Raw genomic sequence first — 14,686 nt, forward strand, 5'->3', positions numbered from 1 at the left:
GCCGCCCCGAGTCTATGGAGAGGGGCGGCATACAAATCTAATAAATAAATACATACATACATACATACATACATACATACATACATACATACATACTATTATTATTTATTTTATTATTGCTGTTGTTATTATTATTGTTGTTGTTGTTGTTGTTATTATTATTATTATTGTTGTTGTTATTATTATTATTATTATTATTATTATTATTATTATTATTATAGTAGGACAGGGACAGTAGTCACACTGTTGTGCTCCTCCTTTTCTGCCTATAGGACAAGGGGTGAAAATCAGACAGACAGGTGTAGAGTCCTTGCTGATTCTGCCTGTTTGTGCTTGCAGTTAAACATGGGGTCGTGAGCCGCCAATGTGGGCTTGACGGGAACTGGGTGCTGCTGAATGGGACGGCATTCTGGCGGGACCACGTCCAGTGTATCGAAGAGATGGAATCCACCACGAAAGAGGTGAGAAACAAAGTCACTTAGAACCAAGTGGCATGTCAGGGTAATGATTTATGAGGGTTGCTCTTCAGATATCGAGGGAGGAATAGCTTCAAGGTCACATGGAGTGATTGTACCACTCCAAACTGTGTTAGTGAGGCCACACTTGTTATACTCTATCTATCTATCTATCTATCTATCTATCTATCTATCTATCTATCTATCTATCTATCTATCATCATTACATGCTGTTTTTATCATTGTTGTTAGCCGCTCTGAGTCTGCGGAGAGGGGCGGCATACAAATCCAATAAATAATAATAATAATTATCTATCTATCTATCTATCTATCTATCTATCTATCTATCTTTCTTCTATCTATCATCTACCTACCTACCTACCTACCTATCTATCTACCTACGTACCTACCTATCTATCCATCCATTCATCCATTCATTCATTCATTTTGTCAAGCATGTATTAGTTAATATATATAAGTATAAACATGATTTGAACATATGACATGAATACAAATAAAAGGGGACATTAGGACAGAGACAGTAAGCATGCTGGTACACTTCTGCACGCCACTTACAGACCTCTTAGGAATGGGCCCCAATGGAATTTTAGTGTTAACATTTATTATTTTACTTATTATAAGCTGCAAGCAAACTATTGGCTGGGGAAGGCTGCTCTAACCACCTACCTGGGAGTAAGTCACACTGAACTCTGGGGAGCTTGTTTTTGCTTAGGCAGGCATAGGCTACTGTGATTAGGGCCCTCTTTTGACATGAGCAGGGGTGGCACAGCAGGTAGAGTGCTGTAGTGCAGGCCACTGAAGCTGACTGTAGATCTGTAGGTCAGCTGTTCAAATCTCATCACCGGCTCAAAGGTGCATTCAGCCTTCCCTCCTTCCGAGGTGGGTAAAATGGGGAGCCGGATTGTGGGGGCAATAGGCTGGCTCTGTTAAAGAGGGCGGCATAAAAATCGAATGAATAGATAGATAGATAGATAGATAGATAGATAGATAGATAGATAGATACATAGATACATAGATACATAGATACATAGATACATAGATACATAGATACATATGTAGATTGTTCTGAGTTCGGGTTTTGCCCCGTGTAATATTTTGAGTGTCTATGCGACGTTTCGGTGAAATCACATTCACCATCATCAGGCTGAAGTTTTAAGCTTCGTGCTGGTGTAAATATGGGATGTTTGCAACTGCCATTTGTTCCTTATATATAGTGTTGGGGGTGGAGATTTGGTTTGAATGTAGCAAATAGATTGGGTGACTATGTTTTAGTGATTTGATTGGTTGGTGGAATCACAATTACTTGAAGGATTGACATGGTGATGATTATGATATGTTTTTTTGTTTAAGGTTGGTTTCCAAATCTCTGGTAGGCAGGACTTGTCATCCCGTTTGTTCATGCTGAAGGGGTGCTTCTCTATCTCTATAGCTTCCATAGTAATTCTTCTGTATAAATTTTCTGTTTTGGAAAGTAATTTAGTTTTTTCAAAGTCAATTTCGTGCCCTGTTTTTTTAATGTGCTGGACAAGGGAGGAAGTCTTTTCTTCTTTTTTAACTGCATTCTTATATTCTGCAATGCGTGCGCTCACTCTTCGATTGGTTTGTCCAATGTATGTGGCTGCACATGTTTTGCAAGGGATTTCATAGATTCCTTGGTGTTCGAGTTGGATTTTATCTTTTGGGTTTCTTAGGATGTTTGATATTTTTTGGTTAGTGACAAATGAAGTTTTGATATTATGTTTGTGTAGAATTTTACTAATTTTGTCAGTGGTGCCCTTGATGTAAGGGAGGAGGGTGGTACCATTATCCTGTTCTTGGTCTTGATTTTTGGGGGGTGTCTCTTTTTTTATTAGATTTGTAATTGTTTTCCTTTCGAATCCATTAGAAATTAATACATCTTTGAGTTTGTTCAATTCAGTTTTTAAGTGCTCATGGTCAGCTAGGCGTTTGGTTCTGGTGATGAGAGTTTTGGCTACTGAGGTGATCTGTGCGGGGTGGTGGTGGGAGTGTGCATTTAAATAACGGTTGGTATGGGTTTTCTTTTGGTAGATGGTGTGTCCTAGGGTGCCATTGGGTTTTTTATAGATTAGTACATCCAGAAAGGGAAGTTGATCATTGGCTTCTGTTTCCATAGTAAATTGTATTTTGGGGTGTAGGCTATTGAGATGTGTGTGGAAATTGTCTAGTTTTTCTTTTCCATGTGGCCAAATTACAAAAGTGTCATCAACATATCTCAGCCAAAGTTTAGGTTTGTGTTTAGATTGCTCCAATGCATTATTTTCAAAATATTCCATATAGAGGTTGGCGATGACAGGTGAGAGGGGCGATCCCATGGGGGCTACCTCTATCTGTTTATATCTTTGTTCATTATAGATGAAGTATGTATTTGTCAGACAGTGGTTGGTTAGATCTAAGATATATTTGGGGGGCTTGTATTTGTTTTGGATAGCTGTTAAGGCTTCTTTAATCGGTACTTGGGTGAAAAGGGATACGACATCAAAACTCACAAGTAGGTCACCAGGTTGTAGGTTTTGTTTTTTAATTATTTGTATAAAGTGGAATGAATTTTGAACATATGAGGTGATAGTTTCTGTATAGGGCTGAAGATATTTGGCTAAAAATTTGGCAAGATTTTGTAGAGGGGAGCCTATAGAACTGACTATTGGCCTGAGAGGTATTCCTTCTTTGTGTATTTTTGGAAGGCCATAGAGTTTTGGACATATGGAAGATTTTTCTCTGGGGATGATTCTTTGTTGGATTTCTTCACTGATGGGAGAGGCTTTTATTTTGGATTTGGTGGTTTTTTCTAGGTAGGTGGTAGGATCTGTGCTTAGGAGTTTGTAGGCAGGGTTTTGTAGTAGGATGGAAAGTTTTTCTTTGTAGTCTGATGTGTTCATCACTACTGTGGAGTTTCCTTTGTCTGCTGGGAGAATGATTATATCGTTGTCTTTCTTCAAATTGATAAGTGCATCTCGTTCCTCCTTTTGTATGTTGCTTCTAGGTGGTTTGCTGGAGCAGAGAATATTGGTGACTTCAAGTCTGATTTTGTTGGCTTCATCTGGGTTGATTTTATTTAGAGTTGTTTCAATTCCACATATGATGTTTTCAGTTGGAATGCGTTTGGGGGCTATTGCAAAATTGAATCCTTTTGAAAGAATATTGGTTTCTGTAGTGGTGAGTATCCTGTCTGATATGTTATGTACTGTTTTTGTCATAAGTTGTTGTGGAGGGCTGGGTTTCTGCTGTTTTTCTAGTTTGTGGAGTTTTTTGTTATGTGTGTCTGTCTTGTATTGGGTTTCTGTTTCAGCTCTCCAGATTGATATTTGTTTGAATTTGTCCCAGAGTATACGGTGCATTTTGTTGCTGAGTTTAAGGTGAAGAGAGAGTAGACTTTTGTTGATTTCATCAAGTATGAATCTTTTCTTGTGGAGTTCATTTCTAATTAGGGCTAATTTTGTTCTTTTTAGGATCCTCTCAATGGCTGGGGTTTTTGGGTGGAATTTTAGTTGGAAGTACAGTGGTACCTTAAGATACGAACCCCTCGTCTTACGAACAACTCGTGATACGAACCCGGGGTTCAGAAAATTTTTGCCTCTTCTTACGAACTTTTTTCGAGTTACAAACCTGCGTTCGGAGACTGCTGGGAAGCCGCGCAGCTGTTTTAAAAGGTGACAGCCGGGCGGCGGGTCTTCCCAGAAGCCTCCAAATGCCGGTTCGTAACTCGAACAAAGTTCGTAAGAAGGGGCAAAATTTTTCTGGACCCCGGGTTCAGTTCGGGAGGTTGCTGGGAAGCCCCCCTGCCCGGCTGTCACCTTTTAAAACAGCCGCGCCGCTTCCCAGCTGTCTTCCGAAGCCGAACGCGGAAGTTCGGCTTTGGCGTTCGGCTTCAGGAGACAGCTGGGAAGCGGCGTGGCTGTTTTAAAAGGTCGCAGCCGGCCTGGGGGGCTTCCCAGCACCCCCCCAAACCCCGAACCCGGGTTCGGGGGGGGGTGCTGGGGAGCCCCCCAGGCCGGCTGTCACCTTTTAAAACAGCCGCGCGGCTTCCCAGCAGTCGCCGAAAGCCGGTTTTTTGTGGGGGTTTTTTGGGTTGCACGGATTAATTGACTTTACATTGTTTCCTATGGGAAACAATGTTTCATCTTATGAACCTTTCGTCATACGAACCTCCTCCTTGCACCAATTAAGTTCGTATCATGAGGTATTACTGTATTTGGGAATTATTCTTTTGTCCCTGCAGTTGCATAGGAAATAGATATATAGATAGATAGATAGAGATAGACATAGATAGATAGAAATAGACATAGCTAGATAGCTAGATAGATAGATAGATAGATAGATAGATAGATAGATAGATACCCTGTTTCCCCGATAGTAAGACACCCCCGATTGTAAGACGTATCGGGAGTTTCAGGGGGGTCGGCTAATATAAGCCGTACCCCGAAAGTAAGACATATGTCTTACTTTCAGGGAAACACGGGGGTATTGCCGCCTCCCTCTCATCTAGCTGCGCGCCGCCTCCTGCCCACATCCGCACCGTCCCCCTCTCCATACGTCGCCGCGTCTGCCACCTCCCTCTGATCTTAATGAGCGCCGCCTCCTGCCCACTTCCGCGCCGTCCGCCTCCTGCCCACTTCCGCGCCGCCCCCCCTCCATACGTCACTGCGTCTAAATGTTAATTTTATGGTTAAAACAAAAAATTCGACAATTTTTTCCAATATAAGACATACCCCGAAAGTAAGACATAATGGGGCTTTTGGGGATAAAAAGAAAGTAAGACACTGTCTTACTTTCGGGAAAACACGGTAGATAGATAGATAGCAATAGACATAGATAGATAGATAGATAGATAGATAGATAGATAGATAGATAGATAGATAGATAGATAGATAGAAATAGACATAGACATAGACATAGACATAGACAGATAGATAGATAGATAGATAGATAGATAGATAGATAGATAGGGCCAGGCCAGCTTCATCAAGCCGATGTTTTGGGGTCGTCGGCCTGGCCCATACGCCTCCGCCAGGCACCCACAGCGAGTGATATGGAAGGAGGCTTTAGGATGCCGTTCGAAGCTTTTGCCCAGCTGCAGAGGATGCTCCTCCTTGTCCAGCAGCAGGTTCACAACGCCGTTCATGGCTACTGTGACACCCGCCAAAACCAACAAGAACCCACGTAGCCACCTCGCCCCGCCTGGCTGCCTTCTCTTCCGGGCTCGGAGTAGCGTGCAACTGGGAAAACGCTCCCCGTCTGGAAGAGAGGGGGGGAGAGAAAGAGAGAGAAAGAGATAGCAAGAGAGGGAGAGAGAGAGGGAGAGAGGGGGGAGAGAAAGAGATAGCAAGAGAGGGAGAGAGAGAGAGGGAGAGAGGGGGGGAGAGAGAAAGAGATAGCAAGAGAGGGAGGAGAGAAAGAAGGAGAGAGAGGGGGTAGAGAAAGAGAGAAAGCAAGAGAGAGAGAGAAAGAGAGATAGCAAGAAAGAGGGAGAGAGAGGGGGAGAGAAAGAGAGAAAGCAAAAGAGAGAGAGAGAAAGAGAGAGAAAGAGAGAGGGAGAGAGAGGGGGAAGAGAGAAAGAGAGAAAGACAGCAAGAGAGAGAAAGCAAGAGAGAGAGAGAAAGAGGGGGGAAGGAGGGTGAGGGAAAGACAGAGAGAGGGAAGGAGGGAGAGAGAAGGAGGGCAGAAAAGAGAGGAAGGAAGGGAGAAACAAAGAGAGATGGAGAGAGAGGGGAAAGAAAGAGGAGGGAAGGGAGAGAGAGAGATAAAGAGGGAGAGAGAAAAATAGAGCGAAAGGGAGGAAGAGACATATTTTGTGTCCAAACTTTTTTTTACAACCCCCCCCCCCCCCCCGCTCAATGTTCCCCAGGATTTTGTAAATGTGAATAATGTGCCGCGGCTCAAAAAAGGTTGGGAAACACTGGACTAGAAGACCTCCAAGGTCCCATCCAGTTCTATGATTCTGTATCCATCGGCTACAATCCCATTAACCTGCTCGGTCTGGGGCAGAGGTAGGCAAAGTTGGCTCTTCTATGACATGTGGACTTCAACTCCCAGAATTCCTGAGCTAGCATGATTGACTCAGGAATTCTGGGAGTTGAAGTCCACAAGTCGTAGAAGAACTGCCCCATAGAAGAACTCCCCCAGATCAGGGGTAGAACTCTGCCTACCCCTGATCTGGGGGAACGATGGGCATCATAGCCCAATTTTGGTTAACCGAAGGTTGAGAATCCCTACCTGTTTGGGGGGGGGGGGGTTGTCAGATTTCCTGTGAAGGTTTGGGATGGTTACATAATCGGCTTTGTTGTGCTCTAGTATTTCTGAGGTTAAAAGAACAACCTGTCATCTCTTTTTCAGTTGAAAGTTTATTTTTATGTCTCTTTGTCGACGAGTGCAGCAAGCACAAAGACGTCGTGATGAGATTTCTAGCATTTCCTATTTTACTTGAATTCGTATTCCAAGTGCGTTTCCCTGCTGTAAAATCATTTTTTTTTTAAAAAAAAAGGTCTTTAAACTAATTTACTAAATTGTGTTCACCCCTCCCACCTCTTGAACATGACTTTGAAGCACTGGCTTGAAAATAATTTTTATTTCTTGCTCTGCAGCGTAGTCTGATCTGCATGAAAACGATTTTTTGCTGGCTTGCTGAAGGGTTAGGATTGGGGAAGGTGTATATATGTATATATATATGTATGTATGTATGTATGTATGCATGTATATGTATATGTATATGTGTATATCTATCTATCTATCTATCTATATATATATGTGTGTCACATGTTTTTTTTGCTGAATTTGAAAATTAAGGGAGACTAGGATAGATCTATTTTGGCCTTATTTTGGCCTCATCAGCTAGCCATACCCACTGGGACTTGAACCTGCAACCTTTGCCTTGTAAGGCAGAGAATTATCCTCTAGGTTACAGTATCCAATCCCTTCAGCTCTGCACCAGGGAAGGGTTACATATTTTTGTGTCGAATCACCCTGGTGTATTGAAGGAACATCACAGCTCCTTATTTGCCTCTCGGCCCATACATATACATACATACATACATACATACATGCATACATACATACATACATACATACATATATATATATATATATATTTTCGTAGATTTTCACGGGTACAGGTATGACGGTCTTAGCATATTCAGGTTTCTTCCCATGTAGGATTTGGAAATTTCTGGTGACGTTTCGACAAGGTCCCACTCATCATCTTCAGGCTGGTGCTTCTGTCCTTGTTCTAGGGTGAACACAGCGAGACCTGAGCTGCCTTCCTTCTATAAATACTGGTGGCTGGGTGTGGTTTGATGTCTCAGCAATTGCCTGCTATGTAGAAACTTCCTGGGGGTAACACCTGGGGTCGTTGATTTAACCGAGGTATGCTGATTAGTTAATGATTGTGGATTAGGGGTGATATGCTGAGTAGTTGGAGCTTGCAGGCTACTTGGTTGTTTTGCAATGTGTGTTCTGAGTCTGGTTTCAGTTTCTATGACTGGGATACGTTTGTTAATGAGGGCTGGTTTCCAGATGTCTGGTAGGCGGGAGGTATCATCCCGCTTGATCAGGTTTTGGTCATTAACAAACAATTAATTAAATTGCTGAGCCATCAAACCACACCCAGCCACCAGTATTTATAGAAGGAAGGCAGCTCAGGTCTCGCTGTGTTCACCCTAGAACAAGGACAGAAGCACCAGCCTGAAGATGACGAGTGGGATCTCGTTGAAATGTCACCAGAAATTTCCAAATCCTACATGGGAAGAAACCTGAATATGCCAAGACCGTCATATATATATATGGTTTTTGAATTACAATTAAAACTGGAGATTGGCTGGAATTTCCATCATGAATGACTTGGCCATTAAGTGAATCACACCTGATTTTAAATCCCCCTCCTTTTTTTTTTGGTCGCAGTTCTTAGGCGAATCATTAATTCCATTACGTGAATTTGGCTTCCCTCACTGACTTGGCTTGTTGGGAGCTTTCCCGAGATGGCTATAAATACGATCCTGGGTGCTGCAGCCATTGTAGATGTTTGTATCATGTGGCCATTGGGAACTGCAATGGTCATAAGTGCAAAGACTTTTAAATCACTGTTTTTGGCTCCATGGGACTATACTTATAATTCAAGGATTACCTGCAGACTTGGATGGGGAGGGAGGGAGGTAAAGAAAAAAGGGAAGGAAGGAAGGAGAGAAGGAGGTAGGGCAGAAAGAAGGGGAAAGAAACAAAGAAAGAAAAGGAAGGAAGAGAAGTAGGGAGGGAGGGAGGGAATGAAAGAAGGGAAGGAGGGAGGGAAGGAAGAAAAAAGAGAAAGAAAGAAAGAAGAGAAAGAGGGAGGGAGCGGAAGGAAGAAAACAAAGAAAGAAAAGGAAGGGAAGGGAAGAAGGAAAGAAGAAAGGAAGGAAGGGAACAAAGAAAGAAAAGGAAGGAAGGAAGGAGTGAAGGAGGGAGGGCAGAAGGAAGGGGAATGAAACAAAGAAAGAAAAGGAAGGAAGGGAGGAAGAGAAGGAGGGAGGGAAGGGAGGGAGGGAATGAAAGGAAGGAAGGAAGGAACAAAGAAAGAAAAAAGAGAAGGAAAGAAAGAAGAGAAAGAGGGAGGGAGGAAGGGGAAGGAAGAAAACAAAGAAATAAAAGGAAGGAGGGAGGGAATGAAAGAAAGAAGAGAAGGAGGGAGGGAGGAGGGAAGGGGAAAGAAGGAAACAAAGAGAAGGAAGGAAAAGAAGGATGGAGGGAGGGAAGGAAGGAAGAAAGGAAGGAAGGAAGGAAGGAAGGAAAACTGCTTTGGATAACACAACGTATAATAGATGAAAAATGCATGGCATTGGATTTCAGGTTAGCAGTTTCAATTTTACATTGGAAAAGTTTATATAGGCCATAGATTCTTTTTTCTCCCCTACAATCAGTGGTCTGGTTTGTTGTATTTCATGGTGAAGACAGTCAAGTTTATTTGCTCTACATTAAAAGGATCCTCTTCCAAACCCATGCCACTAACCATCCAATTCCTCCACCTCTCCTCCACACCCAAATATTATCGGTGGCTCCAGCTGCTTTTCACCTGCTTCACCTTTCTTATGTAGGAAGCTGCTCATCGCCTGATGGTCAGCTTCAAAGTCCTCTACACCGTGGGCTACTCCCTGTCGCTGCTGGCCCTCATCTTGGCCCTACTCATCTTGACTGTCTTCAGGTAAGGCTTCCCGTGACAGGTGAAGAAGCATCCAAGCCAGTGATGAGCTGCCAAAACTTTTACTGCCACACCGAGGGCGTGGCTTATTTTGTGGGTGTGGCTTAATGGTCATGTGACCAGGCAGGAGTTTGCCGGCCATGTAATCAGGTGAGAGTGGCTTGACAATCATATGACCGGGGGTGGCGGCTTAAAGATCATGTGACTGGGTGGGAGTGGCTTATCGACCAAATTAAGTTTTCAAATAGATGCTTGGACTCTTTTTCAGTGGATTAAGTCACATTATTTGAGTAGCCACAAAAAGGACGAATGATAGACAGCATCATTTGTTGAGAAGCACAGTCACATTTTAAGGTTTCGCCCTGAACCCACAAGGTTCAGGATGATAACAGATTAGGCAAGTAGCTCAACTTTCTTTAACTGCTACAAAAGTTCCGTTCTAGATAATGATGAAAATGATGAAAGTGTTTATGGGCAAAAACGTACTAATTATTTCCTATTTTAAAAGTAATTAAGGATCGTACGAAGGCACTAGAGAAGGAAGGACAATGCCGCACGAATCCCAGCGACCGATTAGGTCCCACAGAGTTGGCCTTCTCCAGGTCCCGTCAACTAAACAATGTCGTTTGGCGGGTCCCAGGGGAAGAGCCTTCTCTGTGGCGGCCCCGACTCTCTGGAACCAGCTCCCCCGGGAGATTAGAACTGCCCCCACCCTCCTTGCCTTTCGTAAACTCCTTAAAACCCACCTTTGCCGCCAGGCATGGGGGAACTGAGATATCTCCCCCGGGCCTATACAATTTATGTATGGTATGTTTGTATGTATGTCTGCTTAATAATGGGGTTTTTTTAATGTTTTTTAAATTATTAGATTTGTTACAAATTGTTTTATTGTGTTGTGAGCCGCCCCAAGTCTACGGAAAAGGGCGGCATACAAATCTAATAAATAATAATAATAATAATAATAATAATAATAATAATAATAATAATTATTATTATTATTATTATTATTATTATTATTATTTTAAAAAAACTATTAAGGATTCAGTAAATAGTGTATAAACTTACTACCTCCACTGTGTTTCCCCTCCTCCCCTTTGTGGGGGCAACAACCCATTACTGATCCAAGCACCAAATTGGGAGAAGGTTGTGACCACAATGCTATAGAGCAACCTTAGCAACTCTAAAATGTATGGATTTCAGCTCCCAGAATTCCCTAGCCAGCATAGAACTGTCTGGAAATGTCTGGGAGTTGAAATCTGCAACCTCTTAAAATTTGCCCGGGTTGTGAAACACTGATATAGAGTGGAGTCCTTCCTTCACTGTGCATTGATGATGTTACCTAGTTTGGTAATGAAGGGTCTACAAGACACAACCAAGCTCAGAGAGCGTCAAGGACCCTCGGCTGCAAATATTCTATCAGTACTTAATCCAGGGATTATTTCAACCGTTTTCCTAAAATTAAACTGGAGTTTGCCTTTCTGTATCTTAAATCCATTATTCAGTTTCCTACACTCTGAAATAATGAAGACCAAATCTTGACCTTCCTCTTTATGATATCTTTTCAGGAGTTGAAAAAGATTTAGCCGGCCTATTTTCTTTGAGCCATTTTTCTCGGGGCTAAATATATCCACCCTTTTCTGCCTTTCTTTGTAGCGTTTAGTTTTTTGACCTCCCTTCATTCTTGTTGCTGATGTCTGAAGTTGCTCCAGCAAATTATAAGTTCTCCTTTAAAATATGGGGCACCAGGACTACATACTAACACACAATAAAATGGAAGAGTTCCCTCTCTTGTTTTAGATGTTGACAAAATCAACCTTTGGGTTTCTGCTGAGACTTTTTTCATAGAAATATAAGGTTCTTCCAGACCAGGAGTCACCAAACTTGGCAACTTTAAGACTTGTGAACTATGGATAAGATAACAATAACTATCCATGTCTATACATGGATAGATAAGAATAAAGTTGAATATAAGGTTATGAAAACTGTATGAATATAATCAAATATTACTGATATTTTTACTTGTTGCTATTGTTGGTTTTTCTTTTTTTTAAAAATCAATTTAACTCTAAGTATATTAGAATATGTTCTGTCTGGGTTCCCCCAGACATCAACACCAACTAAAAAGAGTATCCAGACACGCTGGTAAAAAGCAAAGTCATTTTATATCTTTGAAAACAAACACAGATAACAAAAACTGTTCTTACAAACTGGAATGCTATGAAGCTTCACAGAAGAGTCACAACGGCCAGACAATACAACAGGCTTCTTGCTGGCACACACACCACTGTAGATAATAAAACCCACGCCTCCCCCAAGTTTTCAGCCTTTGAGGCCACAAGCCAGAATCAGAGACGCCAAGGATCGAAGCAAGGTCACAGGACTCCCAAAAGATAACTCTCCACAATACAGGAAGGGCGGGCCTGCCTTTTCAACCTTTCTGAGGAGAACCACACCCAAACCCAGCTGTTGCCTATTAGGGATGGAAATACCTGGCTAATTGTCCCCTTCGTTGTGCTGCCCTTCTCTGCCTCATATCTATGATGGCTTGTGCGTTCTCATCTAATGACTCCAGGCTACTCGCTGGGGAGAGCTCCCCCCCGGGGGTCTCAGGCTGTTCTCCCTCCTCCTCGTCCTGACATTCCTCTTCCCCGTCTGCCTGGTCCTCCTCCTCCTCCTGTTCCTCATCCTCCCCCTCTGAGCATGGAGCCGGCAGAGTTCCAGCCGTTCCCTGAGGAGCCTCAGACAGAATCACAACAAGAATATGAAAACAAAATTCTTCTTTTCAATTAGAATATGATTTTGACTTAAAGACTTAAGATTTCATCCTTTTTTCTGTATTAAAAATTGACTTTAAGAAAAGAGGGGTAACTGTAACCCCTACTATGTGTTTAAATGTTTGTATGTTTGTATGTCTTTTTATTGAAAATTAATAATGTTTTTTGGGGGGGAAAAGATAACAATAACCAAGACAAGTAAAGGGACACCAAATACTCAAGCCAGAAAATGAAAATATTTTATATAAATTTCGTTGTATAGGTATTGATAATTGTAGTAGAGAATGGTTTATTTTAACTCCTTTTACATATTCTTTTGATTTGTTTGCTGTTGTTGTTTTTGTATTTTTGTATTGTATTGTCTTGTTTTCTTTTGATATATGTTTTTTTTAAAAAGAAATTTAATAAAAACTACTTTTTAAAAAAAGACTTGTGAACTTCAAGTCCCAGAATTCCCTAGCCAGCTTTGCTTTGCTGGCTGGTGAATTCTGGGAGTTGAAATCCACAAGTCTTTATTATTATTATTATTATTATTATTATTATTATTATTATTATTATTATTAATTTTTATTATTTATTAGATTTGTATGCCGCCCCTCTCCATAAACTCAGGGCGGCTCACAACAATAACAAGAACAATGTAAGAACAAATCTAATAATTTAAAAAACGCTAAAAAACCCATTATTAAAAGCAAACATACACACAAACATACCATGTATAAACTGTATAGGCCCAGGGGAGATGTCTCAGTCCCCCCATGCCTGACGGCAGAGATGGGTCTTAAGAGCTTTACGAAAGGCAAGGAAGGTGGGGGCAGTTCTAATCTCCGGGGGGAGCTGGTTCCAAAGGGTCGGGGCCGCCACAGAAAAGGCTCTTCTCCTGGGTCCCGCCAAATGACATTGTTTAGTCGACGGGACCCGAGAAGGCCAACTCTATGGGAAGCCCCCAATAAGAGGAAACTCTTCCTCCAATTGATTATACCATATGATGGAGTTTCTCACAATGAAAAAAAAAATAATTTCTATTAGCTGATTTTAATGATGACGACTTTGCGTATTGATGGTTCATGTTCCCTTGGTCTTCCAGGAGGCTTCGCTGCACTCGGAATTACATTCATGCTAATCTTTTTGCTTCCTTCGGGCTACGGGCCATATCGGTGATTGTGAAGGACGCGTTGCTGGAGAAGATGTGGGGACGGGAGACCTTCCAGATGTCTGATTGGGAAGACTTATTGAGTCACGAGGTCAGTACACTGTCTTCCGAAGGGTACTTATAAGTCTTCGGAGAGGGGCGGCATACAAATCTAATAAATTGAATTGAATTGAATAAACAGTGGAGGTCAAAGACTCTAGAATAGTAGTTCTCAACCTTTCTAATGCCGCCACCCCTTAATACAGTTCCTTGTGTTGTGGTGACCCCCAACCATAAGTCTAGCGTCAATTCTCCCAACAGAGCGTTATTTATTTATTTTTTTTAAATAAGTTTTTATTCACAAATAGAAAAATAATACAATTCAAAAAGAATAGCAAACGACTATTGCAAACATGTAACGATGGACACAGAGAAAAAAAGATAGAATAAAAAAGAAATTAGAAAAAGAAAGGAAAATGGTTACATTGTACGTCATTTCCATTTTGTTTATATTCCTGATGAATCAAAAAGCAAACTCTATATATCTCCTTGTTGCTTTATCTAATCCATGTATCAATTGTTTACATTTTTATTGTGTTATTTATAGTTATCAATTATATCCATATATTATTTTCTTGTTGATTAGTTATTTCTTCTGGTTTCAAGCCATTCATACAGATTTTCCCAAATTGTGTAAAAGTCTTTCTCTTGTTTATTTTGTAGTTCAAAAGTGAGTCTGGACATTTCAGCACAATCCACGAATTTCTTTATCATCACATTATCTGTCCCCAACAGAGCTTTAAGCTGATTGGCAGGAAGGTCAGACGGACACCCCCACTGTAAATGCCTGATTGGTCGGATTGTAAAAGTACGTTCCAAGGCGATAGAATAGAAGCTTTAGTTCCTAACATCATGGGGGGAATTTGTCTTTTCCCCTGGTCTTAGGCTAAGGTGACCATATTTTAACATTGGCAAAGCAGGACACCATTGACGGGGGTGGTGGTTCTTGATTCTTGAGCCATCCAGACCGAATAAAGCGTTTCCTTTCACTCAGTGATGGGAGAAGTTTATTCCCTCTCCTCCCAGCACCCAGAGAAAGGAAGTGCTTTATTCGCACTGGACT

General features: G+C 41.6%; 1 protein-coding gene across 1 annotated transcript in view; it reads left to right on the top strand.

Moving 5' to 3' along the window:
- LOC139172624 (glucagon receptor-like) overlaps nt 1-14,686 on the top strand; it is a 40,771-nt gene that overhangs the window by 10,871 nt on the left and 15,214 nt on the right. The window contains exons 4-6 of the mRNA XM_070761825.1: nt 340-461; nt 9,554-9,660; nt 13,519-13,675. Coding sequence (XP_070617926.1) covers nt 340-461; nt 9,554-9,660; nt 13,519-13,675 — 386 coding nt within the window. The remainder of the gene's footprint in view (nt 1-339; nt 462-9,553; nt 9,661-13,518; nt 13,676-14,686) is intronic.

This window comes from Erythrolamprus reginae, chromosome 9, assembly GCF_031021105.1.
Source record: "Erythrolamprus reginae isolate rEryReg1 chromosome 9, rEryReg1.hap1, whole genome shotgun sequence".
NCBI classification, from domain to species: domain Eukaryota; kingdom Metazoa; phylum Chordata; class Lepidosauria; order Squamata; family Dipsadidae; genus Erythrolamprus; species Erythrolamprus reginae.